This window comes from Staurois parvus, unplaced genomic scaffold, assembly GCF_062004578.1.
Source record: "Staurois parvus isolate SC_StPar_1 unplaced genomic scaffold, SC_StPar_1.0 ptg000132l, whole genome shotgun sequence".
NCBI classification, from domain to species: domain Eukaryota; kingdom Metazoa; phylum Chordata; class Amphibia; order Anura; family Ranidae; genus Staurois; species Staurois parvus.
Window position 1 is genome coordinate 7,800,427 of NW_028317928.1, and position 13,933 is coordinate 7,814,359.

Below are 13,933 nucleotides of genomic sequence, written 5' to 3' on the forward strand. Positions count from 1 at the left end.
ACCCTACGGACTAAGACTGGGAGGCCATTACAGTTCATGTGCGTGGAAAGGCAGGCCGACTAATACTTTTGGCAATATAGTGTAGATCATGCCACCTCACAGTACTTAGGTTTTGCTGCATCCTTCTGTTCCATGGTGCTATGAGCTTCACAGCCAACCAGGTTGGGTCCCCAGCTGTGCCTGCATGTGGCTCCACCACATACAATCTACAAACATCCCCCTCCACAGATGCTGTACTTTCCCGACATGGAAGAGCATTCCTGCTCTCTGCAGTGGCGACTCGAAAACCAAAGTGGCGCTCCTGTACTCGGAAAGACTGGAAGAAGGAGTCTCCGCCAAGGCATCTGACACTAGGCACCGGGGTCATGTTTACAAGTATGCAAACACAAAGTGGATTTTTAATCTAATTATGTTACTTTATAAACCTATAAGAATGGTTCAAACAGAATGGAACGCTCATAGAAACTAAACCATAATCATATTAACAAGCAGGTGACAACAAACTGCATAATACTAGATTCTGTCCGGCACCAAAAGCACCCTCATCCATCACAGCCATCTCTGGTAGTTTGCTAGATGTGGCTTTGGAACCTTTTCACGAGAGGGGCCCGATCGGGTCCACCGGTCTGTTTTTCAATTGGATGTGATTGGACCCTTCAGTCTCCTTTATGGGTAGTCAGATGTAAATAGACTTATGTCCATTTAAACCTAGCTACTTCTGCTCTGATCCAGCAAAACAGACGGAAGGGGATCCATTCCCCTCCATCTGCCCAGATCAGAGGGCAGTTGAGTGTAAATAGACGGCCGCTGGTCCGTTTACATCCGACTGCCCATAGAGCAGAGCGGGCTGTGTCTACTCTGCATTAGCAAAGTGGACACGGACCTGTTATCTGGCAGTTCTGCTCAGCAAAACCGATCATGACCTGATTCACCTACTGGTGGCGCTGTGGATCTCTGGGCAGAAAACTGTAGTTTCAGTGTCCACCAGCAGGCATCTCTCTGAGGTCAGCAGGCCGCAGCAATTCGTTACAAATGTTTTGTTTGCTGTGCTGATGCCTGACCCTGTTGTCATTAAAGTGTTACTAAACCCCAGACCCTGCATTCACTATATCCGCTCTCCCCGGACCCCGCATTCACTATATCCGCTCTCCCCGGACCCCGCATTCACTATATCCGGTCTCCCCGGACCCCACATTCACTATATCTGCTTTCCCCGGACCCCGCATTCACCATATCCGCTCTCCCTGGACCCTGCATTCACCATATCCGACCTCCCCGGACCCCGCATTCACCATATCCGACCTCCCCGGACCCCGCACTCACCATATCTGGTCTCTCTGGACCCTGCATTCACTATATCCGCTCTCCCCGGACCCCGTATTCACTATATCCGCTCTCCCCGGACCCCGTATTCACTATATCCGCTCTCCCAGGACCCCGCATTCACTATATTTGCTCTCCCAGGACCCCGCATTCACTATATCCGCTCTCCTCAGATCCTGCATTCACCATGACTGCTCTCCCCGGACCCTGCATTCACTATATCTGCTCTCCCTAGACCCTGCATTCACTATATCTGGTCTCTCCGGACCCCGCATTCACTATATCCACTCTCCCCGGACCCCGTATTCACTATATCCGCTCTCCCAGGACCCTGCATTCACTATATCCGCTCTCCCCGGATCCTGCATTCACTATATCCGCTCTCCCCGGATCCTGCATTCACCATGACCGCTCTCCCCGGACCCTGCATTCACTATATCTGCTCTCCCCGGACCCTGCATTCACTATATCCGCTCTCCCCGGACCCTGCATTCACTATATCCGCTCTCCCCGGACCCTGTATTCACTATATCCGCTCTCCCAGGACCCTGCATTCACTACATCCGCTCTCCCCGCACCCTGCATTCACTACATCCGCTCTCCCACAGTACACAGAACATAGAAATGCAATTATGTTTTAAAGATAAAATGCTAAATCCCTTTTCTCAGCAGCAGTATACAGCAGTCTTGTGACTTCAATCAGTATCTGTGTCCAGCAGAGCACTGGTTAAAGCTTGTAGGAGTTTTCATTTTGCTCTAGGAGGATGCAGAACCCCCTGCCCTTCTATCTGGACAGTCCTGATTGGCCCTGTGCCAATCATATGCACCCTCCCAATCTGTGCATGATTTTGAACAGACGTCAGGCACATTGCACCTGAAATCGCACTGACCGGCTTTGAATTCGCATTACTTTAAGTGAAGTAGTACTGATTTCAAAGTCGCATTCAGTGTGAATCCGGCTAAGGGTCACAATCTCTAAAAACAGCTTTGTCCATTCAAAAGAAATGAGTGACTGAACGTTGGTGTTGCTACTGCGACAATCTCTTCCATTCTGAGATCTCCAGAAAACTAAAGCTGTACAGTGCAGCAAAAATGTTCTGCATTATGAACATGAATATGGATTCTGCCTGGTATGAGTTGTCTGGTGAAGTTTAAGACTTCTCCGCTGGCTAAAACATTTCCCGCACTCTGAACACGGATAGGGCTTCTCCCCTGTGTGAGTCCTTAAGTGTAACTCAAGACTGCATGCCAGGGTAAAACATTTCCCGCACTCTGAACATGAATACGGCTTCTCCCCAGTGTGAGTTCTCATGTGATTAGCAAGAATTGAACTCCTACTAAAACATTTCCCACACTCTGAACATAAATACGGCTTCTCTCTTGTGTGAGTTCTCTTGTGAGTAACTAGAGCTGAACTCTGCGAAAAACATTTCCCGCACTCTAAACATGAATACGGCTTCTCCCCAGTGTGAGATCGTTTGTGATAAATAAGGGCTGAACTCTCAGTAAAACATTTCCCGCACTCTGAGCATAAATAAGGCTTCTCCCCGGTGTGAGTCCTCTTGTGTTTAACAAGAACTGTACTCGTAGCAAAACGTTTCCCGCATTCCAAACATGAATACGGCTTCTCTCCGGTGTGGGTTCGCTTGTGATTGAGAAGAGCGGAGCTTGTGATAAAAGATTTCTCGCACTCTGAACACGAATAGGCCTTCATCATTGTGTGAGTTCTCTCGTGACAAATGAGATTTGAACTTGAAGTAAAGCATTTCCCGCACTCTGAACACGAATATGGCTTCTCCCCGGTGTGAATTCTTTGATGTTTCAGAAGTTGGGAATTGGAATTAAAACATTTTCCACACTGGGAACAGGAATACGGCTTCAGGCCTATGTGGATCCGTCTGTGGGAAACAAGCGAGGACTTGTGGGCGAAAGATTTCCCGCACTCTGTACATGAATATGGCTTATTGTCTGTGTGAGTTCTTTTTCTACGTTCCGTATGATGGGTGACGGGAGGTGAGTGATCGGGAAAACTCCCCCTGGGTGTAGAAGGATCTGATGACCGATGTGCCCCCATGTCACTTGTGATTTGATGTTCATCTGGAGGAAATCGGAGACAGAATGACATTAGGAACCATTAAAATATGCAGAAAGCCTCTGCACTTCACCTGGTATGTGCTCCCCCTCCCGCATACTCCTCCATTCATTCCTCTTTCGATCCCTCTGGTTTCTCCCAGCTCCACCACCATCATAATCTATGTTCTGTCCAACCCCCACCCAAGTGTTTCTCTACCCATGACCCACATCCCATCTTTCTTGCCACCTATCTCAGCCAACACCCTTTAGCCACCCCCCACCACATCCTTGATGAGTGCAAATTTCCTATAAAACAGGGAGAATAGGAATATAACCCGGACTGCTCTAGGGGACCACAGAAAGGACTTTTGTTCTCTTTTTGCAGATCCTGTTAGAACTTTCTAAAACTAAGGCTTGCTTCCCATGGGCTTCAGCTTGTATAAGAGCAGTGTGAACAGCAAGTTTTTCAGCAAAGCTTTTGGCAAGCTTTTAGCGGCTTTCTCTGAGCCTTTAAAGCACCCTTCAGCTCCTGTTTGGAAACGTTATACACAGATCTTAATGGGAGTGCTGATTGTCACTATACATAAGCTGCTAGCAGGCTTCAGCAGGCTTGCAACAAGCTTCGTAGTTCTGAAGCCTGCTAGCAGCTTGTTTAAAGTGGCAATCACCACACTTATTAGGATCCGTGTTCAACATTTACAAACTGGAGCTAAGCAGACCTTTGGCAAGCTTTGAGCAGCTTTCTCTAAGCCTTTAAAGCACCCTTCAGCCCCTTTTTGGAAACGTTATACACAGATCTTAATGGGAGTGCTGATTGTCACTTTACACAAGCTGCTAGCAGGTTTCAGCAGGCTTGCAACAAGCTTCGTAGTTCTGAAGCCTGCTAGCAGCTTGTTTAAAGTGGCAATCAGCACTCTTATTAGGATCTGTGTATAATGTTTCCAAACGGGCTGAACGTGCTTTAAAAGCTTAGAGAAAGCTGCTCAAAGCTTGCCAAAAGCTTCGCTGAAAAACTCGCTGTTCACACTGCTCTTATACACACTGAAGCCCATGGGAAGCAAGCCTTAGTTCTAACAGGATCTTCAAAAAGAGAAACAGACAAACTGGAGCTAAGCAAAGCTTTCAGCAAACTTTGAGCAGCTTTCTTTAAGCCTTTAAAGCACCCTTCAGCTCCTGTTTGGAAACGTTATACACAGATCTTAATGGGAGTGCTGATTGTCACTATACACAAGCTGCTATCAGGCTTCAGCAGGCTTGCAACAAGCTTCCAGTAGTTCTGAAGCCTGCTAGCAGCTTGTTTAAAGTGACAATCAGCAATCTTATTAGGCTCCCTGTTCAACATTTACAAACTGTAGCTAAGTAGAGCTTTCGGCAAGCTTTGAGTAGCTTTCTCTAAGCCTTTAAAGCACCCTTCAGCTCCTGTTTGGAAACGTTATACACATATCTTAATGGGAGTTCTGATTGTCACTTTACACAAGCTGCTAGCAGGCTTGCAACAAGCTTCATGTAGTTCTGAAGCCTGCTAGCAGCTTCTTTAAAGTGACAATCAGCACTCTTATTAGGATCCGTGTTCAACATTTACAAACTGGAGCTAAAGGCCACTTTAAAAGTTTCAACAAAGCTTGTTCTGCAAATGCTTTGCAAAAGCTTGCTGATCACCATGCACTTAAACAAGCTGAAGACTGTGTGAAACAGGCCTTTATTGGCAGTGTCTGCCTTCATTATAGCTGCCTGATCAGTCAAAGGGTTGGTAAAAAAAACCTCTTCAGTAACATTTTATGTATTTTTATTATAGCAAGGGATGCCTGTAACTTGAATTCAGGCTCTGTACAGACATCTGGGATGGGCAGTAGCCCTGACTAAAGGTCAGCAGTGTTCTGAGAGGGTCAAATGACATCACTCTTATTTCTATTAATGAAACACAGACCTGATCGGAGAGGTGAGAAGGATTCTGGGAGGTCACATGACAACACTTTCTCTTCAGCTGCCAAGGCAGAGACTATGCAGGGAAAATATAGTTTCTATATTTAACCACTTCCCGTCCGGCCCATGTATATAAATGGCCAGACAGGAGCAGTGCAGGAGCGGGTTGCCGTTCATAAATGTCCCCCGCCATTTTAGCTTGTGCGTGCCTTCTGGGAGCATGTGGCACCACGATCTGGTGCCCGCTGTGTCGAACACCGATCGCTGTACGGGACCTTTGTGTGAGGTCCCGATTCATGTGATCACTGATTAGCCAATCAGTGATCACATGAATAGTAGTAAGCAAGATGTCACTTCCTGACATCATTTCTTACTACTTGTGAAATCTGTGAATGACCACAGAGGTCACATGGTACAAGGCTATTCACCAATCACAGCTCGCACAGTAATTCTGAATGGCTGCAAGAATGCAGCCAGAGAGAAGAAGAAATGATTGCTTTTACAGCCTTTATGGGTGTAAAAGCAATCAGTGTAAAAAAAAAAAAATCATCACCCCCCACAAGTAGTACAGTGTCACTATGGTGACACTGTACTGCTAGGGTGACAGTATGTTAAAAAAACCAAACAAACAAAAACCATAAATAATAATATAAAATAAAAATGTAAAAACATTTTTGAAAAATTGTAATTTTTGGTTATAAACTAATTTGGGTTATCTTTTTTTACTAAAAAGATAGTAAAATTTTGGCCAAGATTTATGAAGAATGATTATTTATTTGCAAAATTTTATAAGAAAAACATTTTTTTTCAAACTTTTTGGACTTTTTCATTTATATAGAAAAAAAAATCCTAGTGGTGAATAAATACCACCAAAATAAAGTTTTATCTCTCTCAAAAAATGCTAAAAAATTCATATGGGTACAGTGTTGCATGACCGCGCAATTGTCATTCAAAGTGTGATAGCACTGAAAGATGAAAATTGGCCTGGACAGGAAAGGGGTGAAAGTGTCCGGACATGAAGTGGTTAATGTATATATTACTCACCCATGGGGATCGCTATAGGAATTTCTTCCACTTTTATCTTCACATCTTCTTCCTCTTCATCTTTGATGTCTCTCTGAGTCTCTCTGGTGTCTCTGGGGTCTGTGAATAAAGATGAGAGTGAAGCCCCCTGTACTGATGCATGAGAGACCCCAGAGTGTGTGTGTGGGGGGAGACTGGTCATGTCTCAATGACATGATGTGAGGAGGAGAGCCGGAGTCTAATAGAGGCTGATGGCTCCTGACCCCCCCCCCACTGGGCACATACTGTCCCCCCATTACTGTCTACTGACAGAGGAGGGGGGAAAAGAAGAGATGGTTGTAGTGACTAAACAAGGAGGATCTGGGACTCTTCTCTGGATTTAGTGTTTATTCCTCACCTGTGCTGATCTCTGGAGGGATCTCCTCCTCTTTGCATGGACCATCACCCATCACAAGTGTCTCTTCATCTTCAATTTTCACCAGAATCAGGCTGCCACCCTGGATAAGATACATTATTTTGTGATCATAAAGACGACTAAACACAAAAACAAAAAATGAATATATTGTAGTTCACCAGCCCTCAGACGTGGCGGCTGCATTTGATTTCAACGTTTAGACTAGGAACATTTTCAGCAAAGGCCTGTTGAGCTTGCTAGAACCGCAGTGTCTCTGACACTTCCTGTCAGCGGAACAAGGAAGCACAAATCACCTCTATTTCCTATGTTAACTACATAGGCCCCTTACACACGGGCGTTCCGTATATACGTATTTCATCTGTCCGTTTACGGATGAAAAACAGACCGTGTATTTTTATGGACTAATGGATATAAATGGATGATCATCTGTTTACATCCGTTAATGTCCACATCTGTTAACATCCGTTTTATTTGAACGGGAGAAAACCCTATTTTTCTTCTGTTAAAAAAAAACAGAACGGACGAAAAATGGATGTAAATGGATGCAAAAAACGGATGTACATGGATGCAAACAGATGTACATGGACACAAAAAACGGATGTAAATGAACGCAAAAATCTGATGTACATGGATGCAAATGGACATAAACGGATGTAAATGGATGCAAAAAAACAGATGTATATGGATGCAAACGGACAAAACAGATGTAAATGGATGAAAAAAAGAGATGTACATGGATGCAAACGAACAAAAACAGATGTACATGGATTCAAACGGATGTACATGGACACAAAAAACGTATGTAAAACGGACAAAAACGTATGTAAATTGATTTAAAAAAAGAGATGTACATGGATGCAAATGAACAAAAACAGATGTACATGGATGCAAACGGATGTACATGGACACAAAAAACGGATGCACATGGATGCAAACGGACAAAAATGGATGCAAAAAACAGATGTACATGGATGCAAACAAACAAAAACGGATATAAATGGACACAAACGGACAAAAAAATTGGATGTAATAGGATGCAAATGGACAAAAATGGATGTAAATGGAAGCAAAAAACTGATGTACATGAATGCAAACAGACAAAAACAGATGTAAATGGATGCAAAAAACAGATGTACAGTTGTGTTCAAAATATTAGCAGTGAGACATCACTAACCTGATCAATAACTGTTTTTGGTAGAGATGATATTTCTACATGGCAAATAATTTACTAGCAGGTGTAGCAGAGTAATAGAAATCCAACAGACCCAACAGTCATGACATGCATTGCTGCTGATTCTGTGTAATTGAATCACTAATTGAAAGGGGCATGTTCAAAATAATAGCAGTGTGGAGTTCTATTAGTGAGGTCATTCATTCTTTGAAAAACAGGTGGCAATTATTGCCCTTATTTAAGGAAGGAAGGCAGCAAATGTTGTACATGCTGGTTACAGTGCATTTCTCTCTGAAATTCTGAGGAAAATGGGTCATTCCAGACATTGTTCAGAAGAACCTTGATTAAAAAGTTGATTGAAGAGGGGAAAACATATAAAGAAGTGCAGAAAATGATAGGCTGCTCAGCTAAAATGATCGCAAATGCTTTAAAATGGCAACCAAAACCTGAAAGATGTAGAAGAAAGTGAAAAACTACCATTTGAATGGATAGAAGAATAGCCAAAATGGCAAGGACTCAGCCAACAATCAGCTCCAGGAAGATCAAAGAAGGTCTAAAGTTACCTGTGAGTACTGTTACAATTAGAAGACGCCTATGTGAAGCCAAGGTATCTGCAAGAAGCCCCCGCAAAGTCCCACTGTTGAAAAAAAGACGTGCTGAAGAGGTTGCAGTTTGCCAGAGTACACTGGGATCATGGATCAGTTTGAATACATCAGAATACTTGAAGAGGTCATGCTGCCTTATGCTGAAGAGGAAATGCCCTTGAAATGGGTGTTCCAACAAGACAACAACCCCAAACACACTAGTAAACGTGCAACATCTTGGTTCCAGACCAACAAGATTGACGTTATGGAGTGGCCAGCCCAATCCCCGGATCTTAATCCAATAGAAAACTTGTGGGGTGACATCAAAAATGCACTTTCTGAGGCAAAACCAAGAAATAGAGAAGAACTGTGGAATGTAGTCCAATCATCCTGGGCTGGAATACCTGTTCACAGGTGCCAGAAGTTGGTTGACTCCATGCAACAAAGATGTACAGCAGTTCTCAGAAACAGTGCTTATACAACTAAATATTAATTAAGTGATTCAAAGGAAAGCAAAATCTTCAAACATTTTTCAGTTTATATAGTGAATGTTTGAGTTTGTAAAGAAGAATACAAACACTGCTATTTTTTTGAACAGTCTAATATTCACTTTTCATCAATTTTTTTAGAGGAACAACACAAATTTGATCTATTTTTCTTCATGTTTTGATTTGGAATAGAATGTGTAGTGTTCCCAATGCATTTGTGTGTATGGAAATAAAAGCTATTAGAAGGATTTTGAGCTTTATTTACTTTTTTCAACACACTGCTATTATTTTGAACACAACTGTACATAGATGCAAACGAACAAAAACGGATGTAAATGGACGCAAACGGACAAAAATGGATGAAAAAAACGAATTAATTGGACGAAAACGGACAAACGGATGTAAATGGATGCAAAAAAACAGATCTAAATGGACGCAAATGGACAAAAACAGATATAAACAGACAAAAACAGATGTAAATTGATGAAAAACTGATGTGAACTGATCCATTTTTGTGGAAAAAACATGACTGAACTGATGAAAAAAACGGAACGCCCGTGTGAAAGGGGCCTAATTCTATCAGCTCCCAAGGATGAACAGCAGACATCTTATAATCCAGTCTGGGTGATAACCATGGCTCCCTCCATAAATGCAGTGCAGGAGTCAGTATATCCACATAACAGAATATCTGTAAAAGTTAACAGGTAAAAGCCCAAACCAAAGAAAACTATGCAAGTACCATATATAAGGCCTGGTAACCTGTCATACAATACATTTTTGATTTTGAGCTTAGATGAGCTTTAAAAACAAACCTAATATTAAAGTGTTATTAAACCCACAACAGTACAATCGCTCTGTATATGCAGTAAAGCATGCTTGTTATACTCACTGTGGAACCTAAGGGGTTAATCCTCAGCATTGTGTAAAAGGCTGTTTGACCCTGTCTTCTCTGACCCTCCCCTTCTTCTACTGTCCCCAATCCATCTGGTGATTGCACAGAGCTGTGGGAGTCACTCTGAACATGTTCAGTTCGGTGTGTATTGCTAGAGTTTTTTTTTTTTTTTTTTTAAGCTGCGTGTGATCGGCACAGGGCCAATCAGCACTATCCAGACAGAAGGTCAGCGGTTAGGCAGCCTCATAGGACAATCAGAGGAGAATGAAAACTCCTCCTACAAGATTAATCAGTGCTTGGCCGGACACTGATAGAAGTCACAAAACTGCTATATACGGCTGATGAGAAAAGGGATTTAGCTGTTTATATTTACTAAAAATAATTGCATTTCCATGTTCTGTGGGAGACCAGATGGTGAATGCGGGGTCCGGGGGCAGCGGATATAGTGAATACGGGGTCCGGGGAGAGCGTATATAGTGAATGCGGGGTCCGGGGAGAGCAGATATAGTGAATGCGGGGTCCGGGGAGAGCGGATATAGTGAATGCGGGGTCCGGGGAGAGCGGATATAGTGAATGCGGGGTCCGGGGAGAGCGGATATAGTGAATGCGGGGTCCGGGGAGAGCGGATATAGTGAATGCGGGGTCCGGGGAGAGCGGATATAGTGAATGCGGGGTCCGGGGAGAGCGGATATAGTGAATGCGGGGTCCGGGGAGAGCGGATATAGTGAATGCGGGGTCCGAGGAGAGCGGATATAGTGAATGCGGGGTCCGGGGAGAGCGGATATAGTGAATGCGGGGTCCGGGGAGAGCGGATATAGTGAATGCGGGGTCCGGGGAGAGCGGATATAGTGAATGCGGGGTCCGGGGAGAGCGGATATAGTGAATGCGGGGTCCGGGGAGAGCGGATATAGTGAATGCGGGGTCCGGGGAGAGCGGATATAGTGAATGCGGGGTCCGGGGAGAGCGGATATAGTGAATGCGGGATCTGGGGAGATCGGATATAGTGAATGCGGGGTCCGGGGAGACCGGATATAATGAATGATGGGTCCGGGGAGAGCGGATATAGTGAATGCAGGGACTGGGGAGACCAGATATAATGAATGATGGGTCCGGGGAGAGCGGATATAGTGAATGCAGGGTCCGGGGAGAGCGGATATAGTGAATGCAGGGTCCGGGGAGAGCGGATATAGTGAATGCAGGGTCCTGGGTTTAGTAACACTTTACCTTCCATTAGGACTTTCTGATCCCCTACCTGATCCTCCTGAGGGATCTCCTGATCTTCCTGTGTGGAGTCCCGGGAATACAGAGGACGGGGACATCTCTCTGGGGGATTTCTGTTACTGGATCCATATGTAGGAAACACATCCCCGGCACCGCTCACCTCTTCCATCAGCAGCTCAATGATCTTCTGGGTGACTTCTAAGATCTTCTTGTTTCTCTCAGGTGTGAGGGAGGGTGTTGGAGGCTCCATCATGGGGCTCTGTATTCTACTCCAACCTTGTGACACACGAGTCATGTGATCATCTAATGGCGTCTTCACTATAACGCATTCCTGTGTTTTAGCAAATACATATCAATACATAGAAATAACAATATCCCTCCTACAGCAAATCACTGGAGGTCTCCAAGATCACTAAATTCTCTAGTCAGGTCAGTGTTTTCTTAAAGCCCCTCCGCAGGATAGAAGTGACAGAAATGTCCCTGGTCTCCCACAACTGAACTGTGTAGTGTCAAAAAAACCCCAAAAACTCTATCTATATATATATTGCCAAAAGTTTTGTCCCACCCTCCAAATCATGTGATTCAGGCATTCCAATTCCCTCCATGGCCAGAGGTGTATACAATCAAGCCCGTAGGCATGCAGACCGCTTCTACAGACATTGGTGAAAAAATGGGTCGCTCTCAGGAGCTCAGTGACTCCAAGCGTGATCCCGCGATAGGTTGTCACCTGTGCAATAAGTCCATCCGTGACATTTCCTGGCTACTAAATATTCCACGCTCAACTGTTAGTGGGATTATAATAAAGTGGAAGCAACTGGGAACAACAGCAACTCAGCCACGTCACATGACAGGGCGGGGTCACCGCATGCTGAAGCGCACAGTGTGCAGAAGTCACCAACTGTCTGCAGAGTCAATAGCTAAAGACCTCCAAACTTGGTGTGGCCTTCAGATGAGCACAACAACAGTGCGTAGAGAGCTTCATGGAATGGGTTTCCATGGCCGAGCAGCTGCATCCAAGCCTTCCATCACAAAGTGCAATGCAAAGCATCAGATGCCGTGGTGTAAAGCATGCCGCCACTGGACTCTAGAGCAGTGGAGATGTGTTCCCTGGAGTGACCAATCACACTGTCTGGCAATCCGATGGACGGGTCTGGGTTTGGCAGTTGCCAGGAGAACGGTACTTGCCTGACTGCATTGTGCCAAGTGTAAACTTTGGTGGAGGGAGGATTATGGTGTGGGGTTGTTTTTCAGGGGTTGGACTTGGCCCCCTAGTTCCAGTGAAGGGAACTCTTAAGGCATGAGCATACCAATACATTTTGGACAATTTCATGCTCCCAACTTGTGGGAAGAGTTTGGGGATGGCCCCTTCCTGTTCCAACATGACTGCGCACCAGTACACAAAGCAAGGTCCATAAAGACATGGAGGAGCCAGTTTGGGGTGGAGGAACTTGACTGGCCTGCACAGAGTCCTGACCTCAACCCCATAGAACACCTTTGGGATGAATTAGAGTGGAGACTGCGAGCCAGGCCTCCTCCCCCAACATCAGTGCCTGACCATACAAATGTGCTTCTGGAAGAATGGTCAAACCTTCCCATAGACACCCTCCTAAACCTTGTGGATAGCCTTCCCAGAAGAGTTGAAGCTGTTATAGCTGCAAAGGGCGGGGCCACCTCAATATTGAACCCTACGGACCAAGACTGGGGGGCCATTACAGTTCATGTGTGCTGAAAGGCCGGCTGACCAATACCTTTGGCAATATAGTGTTTGGATGTATATGTGTGTCTGTGTTTTATTAATAGAGATGAGTGATGTCATGTGACCTCCCAGAATCCTCCTCACCTCTCCGGTCAGCAGGTAGATGATCTCCAGGGTGAGGGTTAGTATGCTCTCGGTCATGTGACTCGGCTCCTCCCACATACTTGGTCAGGTGATCAGATTTGAGGGGTTTCCAATTTGTATTTCGTTGTCTGAGGACCCAGAAACCTAAAACCAGAAGTAGAGAAGATCTATGGGATCCATTATGTTGTGAGTCAACTTCATCCGAGAGAGACAGACAAAAGGAGAAGTACGGAGAGACATGAAGGGAGGAGAACAGGATCAGTGCAGACATAGATATGGAGATAAAGAAGACCTGTCATTCCTCATATTGATATCATATGGCTCAGCTCACAGCCAGCAGCCCATCACCCCACAATAGGTCATATTGCTTTCCTCAGGAAGAAGAGGATCCTTTCATTACCCTTCTCACCAAATCCCAATGAAACCATCCCCTGTGTGCTTTATACAGGACATGACACCAGTCTCATGACACCCCACCCCAATTCATTGCACAGAGACCCCTTCCTCTCATAATAAGAAAACATTATTACCTCCTCCTCACTGGACACACACTCTGCGGGTAGAAATTTCGTTCAGCTGTAAAAATGCCACCCTTCACCTTTTTTTTTTTTTACAGGCTACAACAAAATGGTCGCCACCCCTCCAGCATTGAGGACTTTTCCTGCTCTAAAACGGCAAACTGTCGCCCTCTAGTGGTGGCTTTGTCCTCTCACTGGGGCACACGGTTCTCGGGCAGGGTGTGGCTTCCGCAACATTGTCCAATCACTTCCTTAGGCGTCCCGGAAGCAGCTGGGCTGCCTGGCTCGGATGTGGGAGAATAGTGACCATAGAGAGGAGACCGGAAGTTGATCCGGACTGAGGGAGGTGTCCATGGAACCTGAAAAATAATCTGGTAGGGAGAAGAGGAGGAGTAGGTGTTCTGGGATGTTGGACATAGGAGGGACGTTTTTCCAGATGTGTGTCCTGCAGAGACTAGAGCT

General features: G+C 45.1%; 1 protein-coding gene across 1 annotated transcript; it reads right to left on the minus strand.

Annotated features, from left to right (window-relative positions):
- Window positions 1–395: 395 nt before the first annotated feature.
- LOC149466278 (uncharacterized) lies at window positions 396–13,563 on the minus strand. The gene is made up of 6 exons (XM_089672958.1): window positions 13,484–13,563; window positions 12,954–13,097; window positions 11,145–11,444; window positions 6,740–6,839; window positions 6,364–6,462; window positions 396–3,420 (listed from the first exon to the last, which is right to left on the minus strand). The coding sequence occupies exons 2-6, from the start codon at window positions 13,029–13,031 to the stop codon at window positions 2,426–2,428; spliced, it is 1,572 nt and encodes a 523-aa protein (XP_089529084.1). The 5' UTR covers window positions 13,032–13,097; window positions 13,484–13,563; the 3' UTR covers window positions 396–2,425.
- Window positions 13,564–13,933: the final 370 nt, after the last annotated feature.